The sequence below is a fragment of the Alligator mississippiensis genome, chromosome 2 (assembly GCF_030867095.1).
Source record: "Alligator mississippiensis isolate rAllMis1 chromosome 2, rAllMis1, whole genome shotgun sequence".
Classification (NCBI taxonomy): Eukaryota; Metazoa; Chordata; order Crocodylia; family Alligatoridae; genus Alligator; species Alligator mississippiensis.
Window position 1 is genome coordinate 274,664,464 of NC_081825.1, and position 17,024 is coordinate 274,681,487.

General features: G+C 43.8%; 1 protein-coding gene across 3 annotated transcripts in view; it reads right to left on the minus strand.

Annotated features, from left to right (window-relative positions):
* Positions 1 to 17,024, minus strand: part of CCDC88C (coiled-coil domain containing 88C) — a 143,224-nt gene that overhangs the window by 56,908 nt on the left and 69,292 nt on the right. For all 3 annotated transcript variants that reach the window (XM_019481665.2, XM_014596443.3, XM_014596445.3), the window contains exons 5-10: positions 16,044 to 16,102; positions 14,148 to 14,231; positions 11,757 to 11,897; positions 10,522 to 10,706; positions 9,493 to 9,574; positions 8,911 to 9,069 (exon numbers count right to left, since the gene is read on the minus strand). In XM_019481665.2, the coding sequence (XP_019337210.2) occupies positions 8,911 to 9,069; positions 9,493 to 9,574; positions 10,522 to 10,706; positions 11,757 to 11,897; positions 14,148 to 14,231; positions 16,044 to 16,102 (710 nt within the window). The remainder of the gene's footprint in view (positions 1 to 8,910; positions 9,070 to 9,492; positions 9,575 to 10,521; positions 10,707 to 11,756; positions 11,898 to 14,147; positions 14,232 to 16,043; positions 16,103 to 17,024) is intronic.

Genomic DNA, 17,024 nt, shown 5'->3' on the forward strand with positions numbered 1-17,024 from the left:
ACTAAGCAATTACACATAATAGGTTCAGATTTTACTTCATACACACTTCAGAAGGAGGGACCAATTTTGTTAACCATTTTTCAATGGTTAAAAAGAGTTGCAGGGAACCAAACAGGACTAGGGACTGGCAACTCTTCAGTTCTAATTCCAGTTGAGGCAACATTTCACCCTGTGGCCTTGGGCTTAGTTATCACTTAACCTTCCTGCCAGTGTTTCCCCAACTTTAAAATGGGAGGCAAGATTAACTCTTTCAAGAACACCTAAATAATGCAATATATGTTTGTGAAGCACCGGCTAAGCATCAATGTAAAAAAAGACCTAAAAGGCATACATCCTTATTGAAAGAACAAAAAAGGCCCTCAGGAAAGCACCACCATTTGAGAGGTCAAATGGGGATTATTAGGACTCTTCACTAGAAAACTGAGGGTAGAATGGGAATGGGCAAGACAACACTTAATGTGTCCCTCCAAGGAGATTTTACTAGCTTGTTTTTCCCCTCCTCAGCACAGAAAAATGGAACACATTTAAGACTTGACAAATGTATTCCTGGACAATAGCCTTCAAAATGTAAAGCCTCTTGAGATCAGAGAGAGAGACTGCTCTCTCAGACCACAAATATTCAGCCAGATGGATTGCTGAAAGGTCAGCGGGCATCAGTCAATCACACTGGTTTCTTGGAGAACAGCTGAGCGCCTGCTTTTGGGAGGATGGAATCAGCAGCCTCCAGTCTCAGAGCATCTGACAGTAAGACACACCCTGGTCTGCCCAAGCCCTCCCTCATTTCAAAATAGTCTGTAAAACAGCGGTGAAAGGTCGGACTTACCTTGCCTGCCCTTTCCTGCTCCGACATGCACACAAAGCCAATTACATGTCTCACCCTGAATCATTACCAAGTTGGTTTATGAGGTATGCTGAACTAAGGCAAAAGTTTAAAGGCTTTCTTTTTCATTTGTTGCTGCCATTTTCCTAAAGCCAGGAGAAGCCAGCAACTAACCAGTTAATATTTCCAAGTACCTTTCTGCATTTATTCTGACTTCCTTGTCATGATGAGCTACTCTTCCATGGCAACCCAAGAAATAGAGTCTGCTGAGGAGTGGGGATGTGCTGCAATTTCTTAGAAATACACTTTGCTGCAGTGACAGGGCATTAGCAGTTCCTTTCTCTTCCTTGCTTTTACCTGTGGAATATTATTGGGCAGGGGTTGGCAACCTTCTGCTAGCACAGGTCAGAGCCTATATGACTGATCTCCCTGCCAGCCACAAGTCCCTGCCCCCTGAAGTGTCCAGGTGCCTGCACTCACCTTTGCTGCAGATACTCAGCCTCTCTGAAGCAAGGGAAGCAGAGGAGCAGGCTCCAGACCACAGGGAAGTGCTGTAGTGGGTATGGGCAGCACAGCGCAACTCCATGCCACTGATCTACCGTGCAAAATCAGACCTTCTGAGGTCAGGTCCAGCCCATGGGCCATAGGTTGCTAACCCTTGTTACAGGGTGGTTTCTTGGTGGCTTGGGTGCTGTGTCTTATAGTGCTAGGTGAGGATCTGAAGTGTTTTTTTGGTGGTGGGGGGGCGAGGGGGAGGTTCCTTGGGAAAAAGACTGCCCGCGACTACAGGGGACTAGAACTGAGAGCTTAACTGGTCCTTTCCAATCCTACCTTCCTACAATGCAGGCTGAACCAGAATTAAGAAGCCTGAATTTAATTTTCAGCTCTTCTACATGTTACCTTAGAGAAGTTGCTTGATTTCTCTGTGCCTCAGTTTCCCATCTGTAAAATGGGGATCTCAGTTTTGCCCTATCTCCTTGTTGTGCTGTGAGAACAAATGTCTTAAGATCTGGGAGGTGCTCAGACACATTAGCAATGACTGAAATAAGAAAAGATGAGACTTAACAAAAGAAAATGCAAACCTCTAAGTAACACCTGAAATATGTTGGGCTATAGCTTGTTTTGACCTCTCTACTTTGGCAGGATATATTGAAATTTCTGGTACCAAACAGATTAACACATCAGGTGTATCCAACAAAAAGTAATGTGTTGTGGGGGGTCACAAGTTCCAAAAATATTTGTACTGAAACAATGGTACAATCAGAGTTTATTTTATTAGATTGTCCCACTGAGTCTGGACCATAGCCCTGAGAAGCAAGATGGTGTTTGACCTCATAAACATGGCCTCAGAACAATCTTTCAAATTGCTAAGCAGGCAGGAACTGATTATTTCAGCATCTCATGCAGAGTCAAACTGGATGCCAAGTAAGTTATGCACATATCCAGCCTCTGTTAGCAAACCACTCATCATTGTGAGCCACAACATGTGTGAACTTGGAGGCACTTATACCCAAGAGGAAAGAGCTTATTAGCTCCAAATACTTCTAATGAAACATTAAGTTAAAAATATTGTGCAAAAGCCTGTGAAAGCTGAAGTTACACTGGTACACCCGTTATCTAGGTATAATTTTATTGTGGAAAAGTAACAAGTAATTAGAGCTTTATAAAGTTAAGTCTCAGAGCATGGAAGGTAAAAGTATTCCAAGACCAGCCTATAGTAGGTAACATTGTCACAGATCTCTTTAAGCCAAGAGAAGTGACACAGGAATGCACTTGGCTACAAATAATTTTTGTATTAGGCAAGCAGCATTAGTGGGTATGCTTGCCGCTAGACTGAAGAGGCTTATTTTTTAATATAATACAAAACAAAAAGCCTATAGCAAGATTTAAAAAAACAAAATGGCCCAGAGTAGTGATCTGCAGTCTTTTGAAATATACAAGGCAGGTTTACTTGCAAGTGATTCACAAACAGATAGATTATTTTTCCTTTAAATCTATTTTTATAAGAAGTCCAACTATTTCTGACCCAACCATCATAAAGTCCTGCTGAATTAAATCCACTTGCTTGCTCAGCAGACTTACTGACACTGCCTTGATCTTGCAAACCCTTTTAAGTGGGGTTAACTTTTAAAAGCAGGCATAGTCTTCTTACACACTTTACAGGAGACTCTGGGGATATTTTGCATGATCAGGGCCATCGGAATTTACTACTGAAATAATTTAAATACTGAAATAGTACCTGGGTTATTTAAACCTGAACTGGAAAAGTCTGTACACAGGCATGCTCACTAAGCAAGAACCAAGCTCATATCTTTGCTGCTATGGAAGCTACTCCTGCTGAGCTGCCACAAAGTTAACAAATGCACTGGATAACTGAACTTTGCATCCATCAAACTGTATGAAAATGCAAAAGAAATGCCCTTTCTTCCCCCTTTTCATGTCCACAGGAATTTCTTTCCATTACCAAGTAGGGAAACTTGATTGCAGTTAGGGGAGTGGAAAAAAAAAAAGGCAAGTAAGACTCCCTGGTCTCTAAAAAGAACCTGATCTCCTGAAGCAGCACTAGGCTCAGTGGAGTGGAATGTGCCAGTGAAGTTTTATGTTGGAGGGAACCACCTCCTTGGAAGAAACTCTGCATTAAGCCTGATCTTCTACATTCATAGCAATGACCTCATTAAGTCACCACAGCAGGCAGGACTATTTGCCTTTTGCTTTCCCAGAACTCTTAATAAAACTGAAATAGTGTTTGAAAATATATTTTGTCATGAAAGATGTGACAAGAATTTTTTTGCCTAGACAGGTTAATATAGGTTGTAGTCATGTTGGTCTAAGGACACAGGCAAACGAGGTTCTTTGGGCAAATCCAGTATCTTTTATTAGACCAACTCAAATAGTTGGAAAAATTCCTCTTTGCAAGCTCTCGGGTACAAATACCCTTTGTCAGGCTGAGGAAGCGTCTGCAGTTGGTCTGTGCTCTTCCTGGATGGACTAGTAAAGAAGCCAGAGGCCAGTATGAATGTGTGAAAGCCAGTCAGTGAAAACGTAAACTGAAATAGTCAATTGACTAAGGTAGTAACTGTCAGGGAAGCTGGGCCAGCTTTTTAATATCTTCCAATAATCCAGGAGGCTAGATTCAAATCTCTTTTACTGTCCCAGTGCCTGAATAGACTATTCTGAGGAAACTGAAATCCAGCTATTTTTTGGAGAGGAGAGGAGAGGAATTTGAACTGGCACAGCTCTGAAATGGGTTCCATCCATTACACTTCACTTGAAAGTAAAGTGGCTTGAGACAGATTGGAAATGGAAGAGAAACAGAGAGATTCTTTTGGCTGAAGGACATGTAAAGTCAGAGTCTGGCTCAGGTGTAACAAAGGGGCCAGAAGAGCCTTGACAAATTCCCTGAATGCAGGACCAGCACAGGGCCAACGGAGATGGTCATATGCTTTCCCTGTACAAAGGGGTGGGCTAGGGTGGAACAAGGAGGAGACGGGCATAGCTGGAATGTAAAATACTCCTGCTATTCTAGACTGAGGAGCAGTCCCTAGGCAGCTGCATAAGCCTGTCACATGTTAGAGCAGCCCAGCAAAAGCCACACTGATCTTCAAACAATTAGAGTTGGAAAGGTGTCAAAGGGATGTAAAGGAGATCTCTGCCCCTCATGTTAGCACATCTCTAAGCCGCTTTAGAAACACAGCACAAAAATCTCACTTTTAATGTGCAGCCTCTCCAGCCAAGAGACACCAGATGGAGAAAGAAGTGGAGAGATGTGTATGGGCAGGAAAAATACAAATGAAATGAAAGGAGGCTCTGTAATCTTTATGAGAAAGGTATTAAGCATAGCATGTTTGGGCTGGAGCAATGACTTGGAGGATACTGACTGATCAAGTAGGGATCTGGGTTTTCCATTTCCCACGGAAAAACAGAGAAAACCACGGATTACCTGTTTTTATTAGAGAAAACGTGGATTTCCCTTTTTAGCAAAGAAATCCACAGATTCTCGGCTTTTGCAAAGAGCTCTTGCAGGCTGGCACAGCTCCAGCCTGCAAGAGCCAATTGCAGAAAGGATGGGAAACCCCCAGCCCTGCCCAGAGGGGGAAGGGAGGGGCCTGAGCCTCTGAGTCAGCCAAGGCCAGGCTCAGGCTCAGACTCGCCCTTCGCCCCTGGATCCTGGAGGTAAGTCGGGCTTGGGGTTGTGGGGTAGGGCTGGGGAAGATGGTTGGGGGCTGAGGGAGTGGAGGGTGCTGCCAGCTCCAGGCAGTACACCGCAGCCAGAAGCAGGGCCAGGGGGTGAGGGCAGGGGTGCCCCTCTGCAGGGGACTTTGCGGGCAAGCGATGCGGGGCACAGTGTGGTGGTGCCCGCCCTGTGTGGGCTGCGCACATGCCACTGGGCCGCCTGCCCAGGGGAGGGGAAGGAGGCGACATGCATGCAGTCGGCTGCACAGCTCTGTGGTCAGCTCTGCAGCAGCGGCGAGAGATGGTGACTGTGGGGGCCCACATACAGTGGCCGCTGCTGCTTACCTGTAGGGCTGTGCCAGCAGTGACAGCTGCTGCCTACAAAGCCTCCCCATGCTGCCACGGAGCAGTGCCCCGGAGCTGTACAGCTGGCCGCTGGGTGGCAGCAGCACTGTGATGATGGTCAGGCAGCACGCAGACATGCCCACCACCATCTTGTGCCACGGCAGCAGGAGGTTTTGTACGCAGGGGTCATCACCGCTGGCACACAGTGGCCGCTGCTGTTTACTTGTGGTTTCGCCCGTGCCAGCAGTGATGGCTGCTGCGTACAAAACCTCTCGCTGCCGCTGTAGAACCATGCAGCCTGATGCACAGCGGCAGTCACGCGGCACAGGATGGTGGTAGGGATGGCTGCATGCCGCCCGGCCGCCACCAGTGCTGCTGCTGCCCGGCCACACAGCTCCGGGGCACTGCTCCGTGGTGGCGCGGGAGTTTTGTAGGCAGCGGCTGTTACCGCTGGCATGGCCCTACAGGTAAGCGGCAGCAGTGTACGAGCCGCCCCCCCCAGCCACCATCCCTTGCTGCCACTGCAGAGCTGGCCATGGAGCTGTGCAGCCAGCCGTATGCAAGCCTCCTCCTCTACCTCCCCTGGGCAGGCGGCTGGGCAGCATGTGCGTAGCCCGCACAGGGTGGGCACCACCACACTGCACCCCACATCGCTTGCCCACAAAGCCCCCCCACAGAGGGGCACCCCTGCCCTCACCCCCTGGCCCTGCTGGCTGCATTGTGCTGCCTGAGGCTGGCAGCACCCCTCACTCCCTCAGCCCCCAACCATTTTCCCCAGCCCTGCCCCACAACTCTCAAGCACCACTTACCTCCAGGATCCAGGGGCAAAGGGCAAGTCTGAGCCTGAGCCCAGCTGGCACGTGTGGCCTGCAGAGTGGCACCCCTGCCCTCACCCCCTGGCCCTGCTCCTGAGAGTGGGCATGGGGGCATGCTCCCCCCCTTCTTGACCTCCCCCCTCCCCCCCCAGCAACTTCCCTTTCCCCCACCCTGCCTGGCCCCTTTCCCCCCCCCCCCACACACTTACCTGCTGGGGTGGTGTCAGTGTCTGCATGTCTGTGGGTCTGTTGCGAGGGGCATCAGGAGGGCTGCTGAGACTGTGGGAGGGAGTGTGGGGTACCAGCAGTGCTGGGTGGGGGCTGGCCTTTATTTTTTATCACTGATTTGGGGTTTTTAAATCAAAGAATCTGCCATTTATAATCAGAGAATTTGCAATTTTTAATCAGAGAAAACCAGGATCCCTGTGGATCAGGTACCAATGAGAAAGCTGGGAACCTAAAAGCAATGGAAAGAATAGCGGCTCCCTTGCCCTCAGATGAAGATCAGAGGAATTCCAAGCCACCAAGACCAATACCAGGCAGTAAACTTGAGTAGGACATACAGCTTAAACTACAACAGCATACAGCTGAAGAAAAATGCCTAGCTAGCTTGTCTGACAGGAGCAAACACAACTGATTTATCAGCTTGATGGAGTAAGAGGGAAGTAAGGAGCTTGCAGTAGGAGATTCAGACTTCCTTGGGTAAACTGGGAATTACCAGAGAGGAACATGCCCTTGTATGCAGTTTATACAATTTAATAGTCAGCAGACTTGGTAAAGAAGTTGTGGCAGACTGTTCCCTAGGTGGGTGAGGAACAAATGTATTTACAAGGCCTTTAGGTTTTGCAGAACATTAAGAATCGATGCGTTTTCAGCAAGGGGTCTGACGGGTCAAGGTTTCAATAACACTTTCCAAGAGCTAGGATCGTCACTTAATTACACTAGGAGCCCAATTCTCAGTTTAATCACAAAATATCCTGTGTCATTCTGCAGGAAAAAGCTATGAATTGTCCAACTGGGCCAAAGCACTCTTTTTGTTGCTGAGAACATTGCAATCAGTCAGGTAAATTACCCGTAAGTAGGAACCTACCAAAATCATGATTTCAGGATTTTCATGAAAATCACGATTTCAGGCAGGCCCTGTGAGAAATTGCTGGCTCTATGCTTTTGATGGGCTCCCTGGAAGAAAACCAAAACTCACTGAGAATAAAATGCTGGCCTCTTCTTGGGAGCCAACAGTCCTTGGGGGCACTGCGGCCAGGCTGTGCAGCCAGCTGGGGGGGGGCAGGGCAAGAGGAGAGGGTAGGGGGGCTGCCAGCATGGCAAGAGGGCTGTCGTCTCTACCCCGATTGGCTGCAAGGGTTGTCCATCATAAGGCCCCACCACTTGCCACCAATTGGTGGCGAGGGGCAGGGTTGCGTGATGGACAGCCCTTGCAGCTGGTGGTGAGGCTATGACAGACAGTCCTCACAGCCAATCAGTGGCGAGGGGCAGACCCACCAAGGCCCTTTGGCCAGAAGTATGGGGGGCCCCACTGTGTTCCACCCACAAAAATGGCTGCCAGCTCCGTAGTCTGCCTGTAAAATCAGCCAGCAGCCACCTCAAGTTAGGTAGACCCCTACCCATAAGAATTGCGCCCTGTTCTTTATCTGGTTTTGGTTAACAAAAATGCTTACGTGCAGAAATACAAACAACTGAGTTGGATGCTGCAGAGAAAAGGATTTTAAATACATATCTGAAATCACATATAATAGCTTTATAATTTCCCCATAATAGTCAAGATGCATCTGTCCATTTTCTTTAACAAGCAGAGCTGGTACAAATATATTGAAGCATTCCTCATTGCTACTGCTTATATCCCTAGTTACCAGTAATACACTGGCTGATGTTGGTAAGACAGAATCATCAGCTCTCTTCCGTGCGCTCTCTCTGAGTTTTCAGTAAAAATGAAACACACAATTTAAAAATATCTGTGAAAACTCCAGGAGCAGTAGACAGAGAGGTGTTTGTATTGTGAGCAACCTGAAGTGGTGTGGCAGGTAAATGAAGTGGGATGTCAAGAGTTTAGGCAATATTTACTCAAAGGTCTGATGAGACCAAGCAGAATGGCTGGTATTATTAATAGCACATGCACGTGTGTGTACACACACACGCACCATCTTGAGGCCATCCCTCTGGCAGTGACTCAGCTTTTGCATGCCTGAGTACCTAAAAGTCATTGTCCAAGTCTGTATGCAAAAATTCCCAGCCACTTCAACTGCAGCTGCAAATGTTAAAAGCCTCTGCAAGAAAAAAAAAGTCAGGCCACTTATTTAGTTAATTAAAGAGTTATAAATTTTGGTTAATCATCATCACCATTATATTCTTCTGTAGGAAAGACATATCTTGTAATTTTACCGTAAGTTGAAACATGTCTAGATCTTGTTTTTTAAAGAACAGTGATGTTTGCTCTTCTGCTTCATAACTCAGATCTAACAGATGTATAAAAATCAAGTGGGATTTTCAGCACTGATTAAATCCTACTCGCCTGAAGGGAATTTCAAATTAATTCCAAAGTGACAAGAGACAAGGCATTGCAAAACCTACCTGAAACCTACCTGAGTGTTTTCTGAAATTTCAATTTATTTTAATTTTTTGGTACAACCAATCTAATTACAGACAAACATGAACTTGTATGCAGAAAAGACTAGACATTACAAACTGTTCAGCAAGTAGCAAGGGACTTCTCAGGAAATCTTTTTTCTGATTGTGACTTGCCTCCATCCGAGCCTTGTAGAAATCCACATCATGCAGTTTTTCTTTGCACCGGACCAATTCCATCTCAAGTCTCTCCACGCGGTTTGCTTTCTCTCTCAGGGAGTCCAGTTCATCTCTGTATGCTCGGGCAGAGCGTGCATCTGCTGCCAAGCAGGTGTTCTGGGTAAGGAGACAGATCGTGAAAAAAAAATTAACAGCCAAATTTTAACCTTAAAAATGCATAAGTGAATAAAAAACAAAAAGCATTCCACTGGTGCAAGGGTGAAGGATTTCTCCAATTAACAATTCAAATCAATTTAAAATTGACTGGCTACTCAGACTATGGGAACTCTCCTATTTTCTGTGATTGAGAAAGTATTCTCTAGACATTGTAAGACTATTTAGTGAACTGAGTGTTTGAGACCTGCTCTCACCAAGCACGCAGGAAACAGAGTATCACTCACAATCATACCTGTAAACATGCTGCAGTATGCACTTTGAGAAGCATTTTCAATCTTTATGTTGAAAGAGATGTTTTTTTAAAACTCAGGGGTGGGAGTGAGGGGATCATGGCAGTGTTGCAGTGAACAAAGCCCAACTTACCTCCTGTTTTATTTTCTGCAGCTCTACAGTAAGCTGTTCAACTTCATGTTTAGCATCCACAAGTTGCTCAGACTTCTCCTCCCTGAAAAGGTTTAGAGCAAGTATAATCAGAAACAACTGAAATGGTTATTGAAACAATACCCATAATATTAAGATGCTGGCAAAATTATGAAAAGCTGGACACACAGGACGCCTATACATAAGCACTGAGGCTGCTCTGACTTGCTGGAATTCCAGCACATCGAGCCCATTAATTGTGTTCAATGACCTTTAGTTCAAACGCCCCTGCCACCATTTTTAAGCGCAGAGACACTGAAACAGGAGACACGGCAGTGCTTTTATTGGAGTGTCTCTCAGAGCTGTTCTAATTAAAGTGCTGCCCCTCACCACACCCAGAGCATGTGAAAAAGTGCCCAAAACTATATAGATTTTCTTGGTGCTAATCCAATTTCATGCAAATCAACTGCAGTTTGGTTCTTCTGTGGTGCTGCAAGCAAGTGGATATTTGGAAAGGAACCAAATATTTAAACATTTCCTTCATCTTTCTTTCACCTGTACTTCCTGCTGTCACAGCTAAACTAACCATTATCCTGGCAGTATTACCATCCTGCAAATTGCTGTCAGCCAGAAAAAATAATGAAGGATGGGGGAACGGAAAAAAGTGGAAATAACAATCACTGAGAATTTTGTGATAAAATGGGAAGGTAGGAAAGTTAAAAGAAGGGAAGGGAAAATGGGTGAGAGTTGGAAAAGTAAGAAGAGAGAGGAAAGAAAAACTAATAGAGGCTTGAGAGAGGATTAGTTAAAGGTAACTGAGGGAAAGGGAAGTTAGCCACGTTCCCCAACCCTTCCCTTGAGGAATTAAAAAAGGACCTATTAAGTCTGCATGTAGAACTCCCAGAGATGTACTGAAGGCAATGGACAATGTGATGCTGTGGGCTTGCATTTAATATACAGGTTTATTTGGTGCTATTAGCAGATCTGAAATCAGCAGCATTTCTCCAGCAACATAGGCTTTTCACAACTTACAGTTCCTGCCGTATCCTTCTCAGTTTAGCCTTTGTGTCTGCCAGCTCAACAGCCAAGTGCTGCTTGTCCTCATTGGAGAGCTGACTGGTTGGGTTTGGTGAAGAGTCTGGACTTGATGCTTTCAGGGGGCTTGGTGGTTGCTGAGACTGCAGATAATCTCTCTCCTGAGTGAGATCCACAATCAGCTAGAAATGGAGACAGGGAGATGGCATCACAGACAAATATAGTGTACTTAGTACTTACATCGTTCTTTTCATTCAGGCATCTCAAAGTGCTTTACAAATATGGATAATTCTTATCCTAATTGTGCATGGGGGAGCTCAGGCAACATCCCTACTGTCACACAGTAGTAAGTCAGAAACAGAGCACCCTTTCAGCTTCCAGTCTTTTGCAGCACTGAGCACTGGAATATGCCACTTTCCAGAGCTCAAATAAATATTTTATTTTGGTTAGAGTTTTCCTAACAACTGCAACAATTTATAGCTTTACACAGAGTCCAATCAGTAACAGCAAAAGGCGAGGGAAGTGAAGAGATCTTGGAAAAAGAAGAGTGGTTTCTAGCAGAGATCTGAAGAGAGAGAAACTAATGAGTCAGAAGGAAAGAGTTACAAGTGGCAAAATCTGGAGGAAAAGGCTCTTGACCCAATAATGGCAGATTCTGTTGGAGGGACAGAAAGGCACTGGCAGATGAATGGAAGAGCAAAGCATAAGACACAAAATACCTTAGGTAAATTCACAACATAAAACATTTTAATCTTTTTGCACCATGCTCTTCTCTTTATAGCTCAACTCACTCGAGCTCAGGTGCATGACTGAATGCAGGCACCAAGGGAAGAATCAGCATTATTCTAAGGCACAAGTTCACAAACTCTAGGCCCCCCTCCATAACTTTTCAGAACTGAGCGGTACCCCATTTAAAAAATGTGAGCCTGAGCCTGAACTTATCTGCTTATCTCCTTACACCTGAAGCCTGAGCCTACCTTTACCTGTTTATGTCCTCACACAATACTGACCTCCTTAGTTCCTGTACACCCTTCAAAGGATATCAGGACACAGGGTTACCTGGCACCCTGGTTGAGAATCACTGTTCTAAGGAATTAGAGGATTTTAGAGGGGAAATAAAAAGGACTGCAGCCTGAGAGTGGACAAAGAGGCAATCAATACACAATCAAAAAGCAAAGCCTGAATCTGATCCTATGAATGAACTTCATGCAAAACAGACATTTCATCCATACTTCTGTGCACTCATCTCTCTCATCAATAAGCCTCCTGAGGTGGAAAACCATATTCCGAGAGAGAGACTCCAGTTCTTCAGGGGCCATATCTGGGAGCTCCAGCCACTGTAAGTCAAACACATTCTCCTGGTTGTGAGTCACCTGTGAACAAGATTCAAAATAAAAAATAAGTCCCTTTTTGTTTTTGTTTCCCTTGGACGATTTTCAAAGTGTTTGTGCCCAATTAATTATTCAGTATTTCTAACAAGCAACTTGCATAACATTTCTAGGGCTGTCAATTAATCACAGTTAACTCACGCAATTAACACAAAAACAAATTAATGTGTTAATTTTTTCAATTGCATTAAACATGCACATCATTTTGACCAGCGGAGCGGACCAGTTCCAAACCAGCCAGAACCTGTGCGCGCAGCCCTGACCCCAGCCCGCCCACACTGAGCAGCAGCAGCAGCAGCAGCAGCAGCCGGGCAGAAACTGCTACTTGGCATAGGGGAAAAGTGGCCTCTCCCCCCCACCACTGCCAGGGCCTTCTTGCTGCAGTCGCCCAGAGCCCAGGCTCGGGCTGCCCTGAGACTCCTCTCTGCTGCTGTCACTGACAACTACAAGCTGCCCAGTGGGGCAGAGGTGGCAGTGCAGAGCTGCAGGGCAGCCTGGGCGCTGGCTACAGGTAGCTGCAGCAAAAAGACAGTTATGGGCATGGGTTGCTTTCCCTCTGCACTGAGCAGCAGCTTCTGCCTGACTAAAAAAATAGTTGCAATTAATCTCAGTTTTAATCTCACAATTAATTCTCACCCTTGCCCTAAAATTTTGTTAGCTCTAAAAATGTCCTATTTATAAAACTCAGTGCAATTCAGCTGCCAACAGCTGAAAGAACTCACAAGTGGATAACCTGGCCCCAGATTAATTTACTGATCGTTTACTATGACATTTGACTCTAAACAAGCAGGAAATGGTACAGAAGCACTGATATCAGTGGGAAATTTTGTTAGGAAGTCTCCAATTTTCACAAGATAGTTGGATTTAGGAAAAGGTACTGAATAATTTTGTGCTCAATAACACTTACAGCCATATACTTTCAGGAGTACTCAACTCATGCTTCAAGGGGGAGAGATAATGACTGCAGGGGGCTGAAAGGTATCAGTCCTGTATTGCATAATTAGCTAAGTATATTACTGGGAGGGGTGTGGGATGAAGAGGCTTGTCTTCTTCTGTAGCTTTGGTAACTGCCCACTATTACAAGAAGGAAAGGACCTGACATGGAAGCGTTTGCAATTTACTAAACTCTTCTGACAACTGATTTTCTCCAGGTCACTGCTGAAGCTGACTGGATTAGAAGGTGGCACCTATCAAGGTGGCATGTCTACAGTTTCGGTTATGAACATTTCTGCTGTCAGAGATATCCCTCACATGGTTTTGTTTGTAAATCAGATTTTATATGTTAAAGGACTATCATCTACATCATCTAGCTGTATTTGTCACTGAAGTCTCCTTGATAAAGTTATTTTACACCTGCAGGAGATGTGCACAGCCTCAAAGACTGTTCATTTTGTAACAAGGCCCAGACAGCAGGGGGCGTTTGTGCACAGCTTTTTCCAAATTCTTGACAATGGGCTGATATCTACTGCTGGAGCCAACTGTGTTTTCTTTTTTTAAAAACATTTAGAATCCAGAAAACATCTGCCATAAGATTATGCTTGAAAACATTAAAAAAATTAAGAGAAAAGGGTAACATATTTTTTAAATCACTTAACATGATTTAAAAGCCTGAGTCTCAAGTCAGGGACAAGACAAGGCAGGGAAGCACCTTAGAGACTAAATGGTTCAGTGAGACAATCTTTTGTAGGTGGCAGCCTACTTTGTCTGGTAGTTCATTCATAACATTTGACAAAGCAGGCTGTCACTTATGAAAGGTTATCTCTCTGAACTGCTAAGATGCTGCCCTCATTTTCAAAAGTGATTCAGGCACTTACAGAGCCACCCACTCACTGGTTTTTATTGGGCCCAAGGCTCCTAACTACCTAATTCACTTCTGAAAAAGGACCTTTGCTTCCTATATCATTAAGATGTTTTTCAAAATGTTATCCAAAACTTCTGAGTATTCCTTATAAAAATATTTCCAGTCTAAATATATATTTGGCAATTAAAGATATTCATCACTGCCCCTGGCTGATGTACTTGCACCAAAAGTGTTTAGCCCAGTTCCTTCTTCAAACACCTTGTAATTTTTCATTCTAAATTACAATCGCACATTCAATGGAGTATTTGTGCATGTCAAACCTACTATTAATCCTACTATGAAAAGTTAACCTGTGCTTTTTAACAGCAAAGCAAACCAAGATAGTCAAGAGGGGAGGCAAAAAAAAAGAAAACGCAAAGCACTGAAAATCCTACCTCCTGAATGTGGGAAACAATTGCTGCCTGGGTCTCAATATCCAGCTGCTTTATTCTTTCAATAAACTCTTCTTTTCTTTCACACTGTTTAAAAAAATGCACTTTGCTTGAAACATGTTATGTGCAAAAAACTACTGTAGTGATGAATCTTTTAATTAATTTATTTTTTAAAGAATTCACTGGTACAACTAAAGGAACAGAAATAACCAGACCAGAGGAGCACATGCAGTCACACTTACAGTGAATAATACCTTGTTGCACACATGCTCTTTGTAATCAGTGAAACTAATTGATGAGTAAATTTATATGCGAGATGCGTAAGGGTTGCCAAATCATGCCTTATGTTTTTAGAACTCTTTACAGATGGTATTAAACTTAAGGCCAAAAGAATGAATGTACCCAAGGGCCAGAGCCACAGTTAGTGGAAATCAGCAGAGCTCAAATGGACTTAAAACTACACAAATGTAAAGCAGCTGAAGCTGTGGCCCTAAATTTGTGTTACATCATTTAAACTGTTTGTTTGCATCTTTGTATTTTACTCATTTGGGGGAATGAATACATCAGTTTCACTTTTGATTCTGCTCACATCAGCTCCACATTTTGTTCTCAGGAACTAAAGCAATGTGTGCTTTGCATGTACAATACAGCAAGAGAATATTTAATTAAAAATAAATAAGACTAAACAGATTCCCAAATTTATTTCTATCAAATGAGTTTTTGGAAGTGTTTTGTAACATCCCACAGTCTGTTTAATTGCTTATTTTTCTGTTTTGATACAAATGTGGGACCCAAGGCTGGTAGGCAGAGTACCCAGGACTCTCTAAGTAATAGAAAAAAGTTAAACATCTCCCACAGGATATTTATCCACTTCACTGAGAGTTCACAGTGGCTCTCTGGGCCCAATTCTGAATATGACCATACACTTGAATAGGAGGAGGTTCAGAGCCATAAATGGGAACTGATGGTGTTCACTGCCTTGCCAAATCAGGCCCTTCATTCTTTGTGTTGCAATATAAACAGTAAGAAGTTCAGAGCAGCCCCAGGAAGACAGCATTACCCTGACATAATTGATTTGACGTAGCCGAGCAGGGTGAGTGTCCTAAAGCATGACAAAGACATTAGACAGACATGAAAACAAGGTCAATTATAAGGGAAAGCTGGCCAGCAATGTCTCCATTGTTTATTACACAGATTACTGAGGGATCGCCAATACAGAGGTTTGGTGTGTAGGACACAGTTTCCTTTATCTGGTTAACTGTCGTGTACTTAGGGGGAATTTCCCATAGGTACTGGCTGTCCATTTAGTTTAACAACACACACATACCATAACAACCCTTACATGGTTATACAAAAGTTCCTATTCATTTAAGACTCCGTTTATACAACATTAAAAAGGAGCAGTGCACTGGTGTCGGGATTCCTTAGAAGAGGGCAATGAGATGTTAGCTTATGGAGTCTCTTTGCACTAACACCCTCTATTCTATGCCAACATATTTCAAGAACTAACAATCTTCACATGAAGAAGACTATTCAAACTCACACTATTTCTCACTATGTTAATTATTCGGATTGCCTAATTGCAGCACCATGTATCCTAGCAGTGGTTCGAGCAGCAACAGGGATGGTGGTTTTACTTATTATGCAATATGTCCTCCCTTTGCTCTCACTTTACTCCTTTCTTTGTATCTGTGCTTCTTCCACCTATTGTGCCTTTTCATAACTTCAGATTTCAAACACACAGGGGCTGGGAATTTGTTTGAATAGCACCTGACAGAATAAGACATTAATCCTTGACAGACAATTCTGAGTTCTGCAAGAATTACAATGCCCCAATAACCAAGAAAGACTTAAAATTACATTATTAAAGTATTTTGTGATGCCCTAATACTTGCTCACCTGTACAGCACAACCCAGTACCAGCAGCAACAATTTCTTAATTTCATCCATACTTTTACCTAAAGTGAAAGGAAAGAAGCAAATTAATCCAAATGTGCTACTACATGAGTTAAGAAAAGTTTTATTAAATGTTTCTCTCAAAGTACAGCAAAGGCCTTCCGAGCAGGAGAAACATCCTTTTAGTCGACCAAGTGTTTGGACAATCTGCAAGTACATATAAAATTACTAATGGCTTCAATGCAACAAAATTATTGTTACAGATTAATTTATCAAACAAGACCCAAGATCCCCTAAATCCAGCAAATCATTTGAGCCTGAGCTAAATTTGAGATTAAGCAGCAAAGGTTCTGTCCTGCCCAAAGACAAACCAGGCCATTCTTATAGCATTGTGCAAAGATACTTTTTAAGGGACAGCGTTTTTTAAAATAAATTCCAATTCATGAGAGGATTTGTTGCACAAAAGTCCCTGTCTGCGTTTGCCAAGGGCTTTCCAGCTGATACAACAGTAAAAGTTCAGCTTCAAATTGACCATTTGCTTGGTATGGACCATGCTCTCTTATTTCTGATGAAGAAAAAACAACACAGGACTGGGGGAGAACCTTGTAGAAGGGGAACTCTTTTGGCACCCTAAATTGCACATTTTGTGAGTAGCCACACAGACAAATAGAAGATTGCCACTTCATATATTTCCTTTCATTTTCTATCAAAGGCATGTTTTTTCTTTGCCTCTTCTGCATTAGAAACTGCTCACACTAAAGAAAATGCTCCACATGATGAAAAGTGGGGCAAGAAGTGAAGAAAGGAGAATATTCCTTTACCATATGCTTTTGGATCCATGGGAGGAAAGGGTGTAAGCAGGCTGTTGCAGCAGGAATCCTTTCTGTGACCAACAACCCAGCAGACTTCAGTATCAGTTTAAGGAAAAAAAAGTGCCACAGGGCAACTGCCATGGCTTTTATCCAACTTCAGATCTTATTGCAA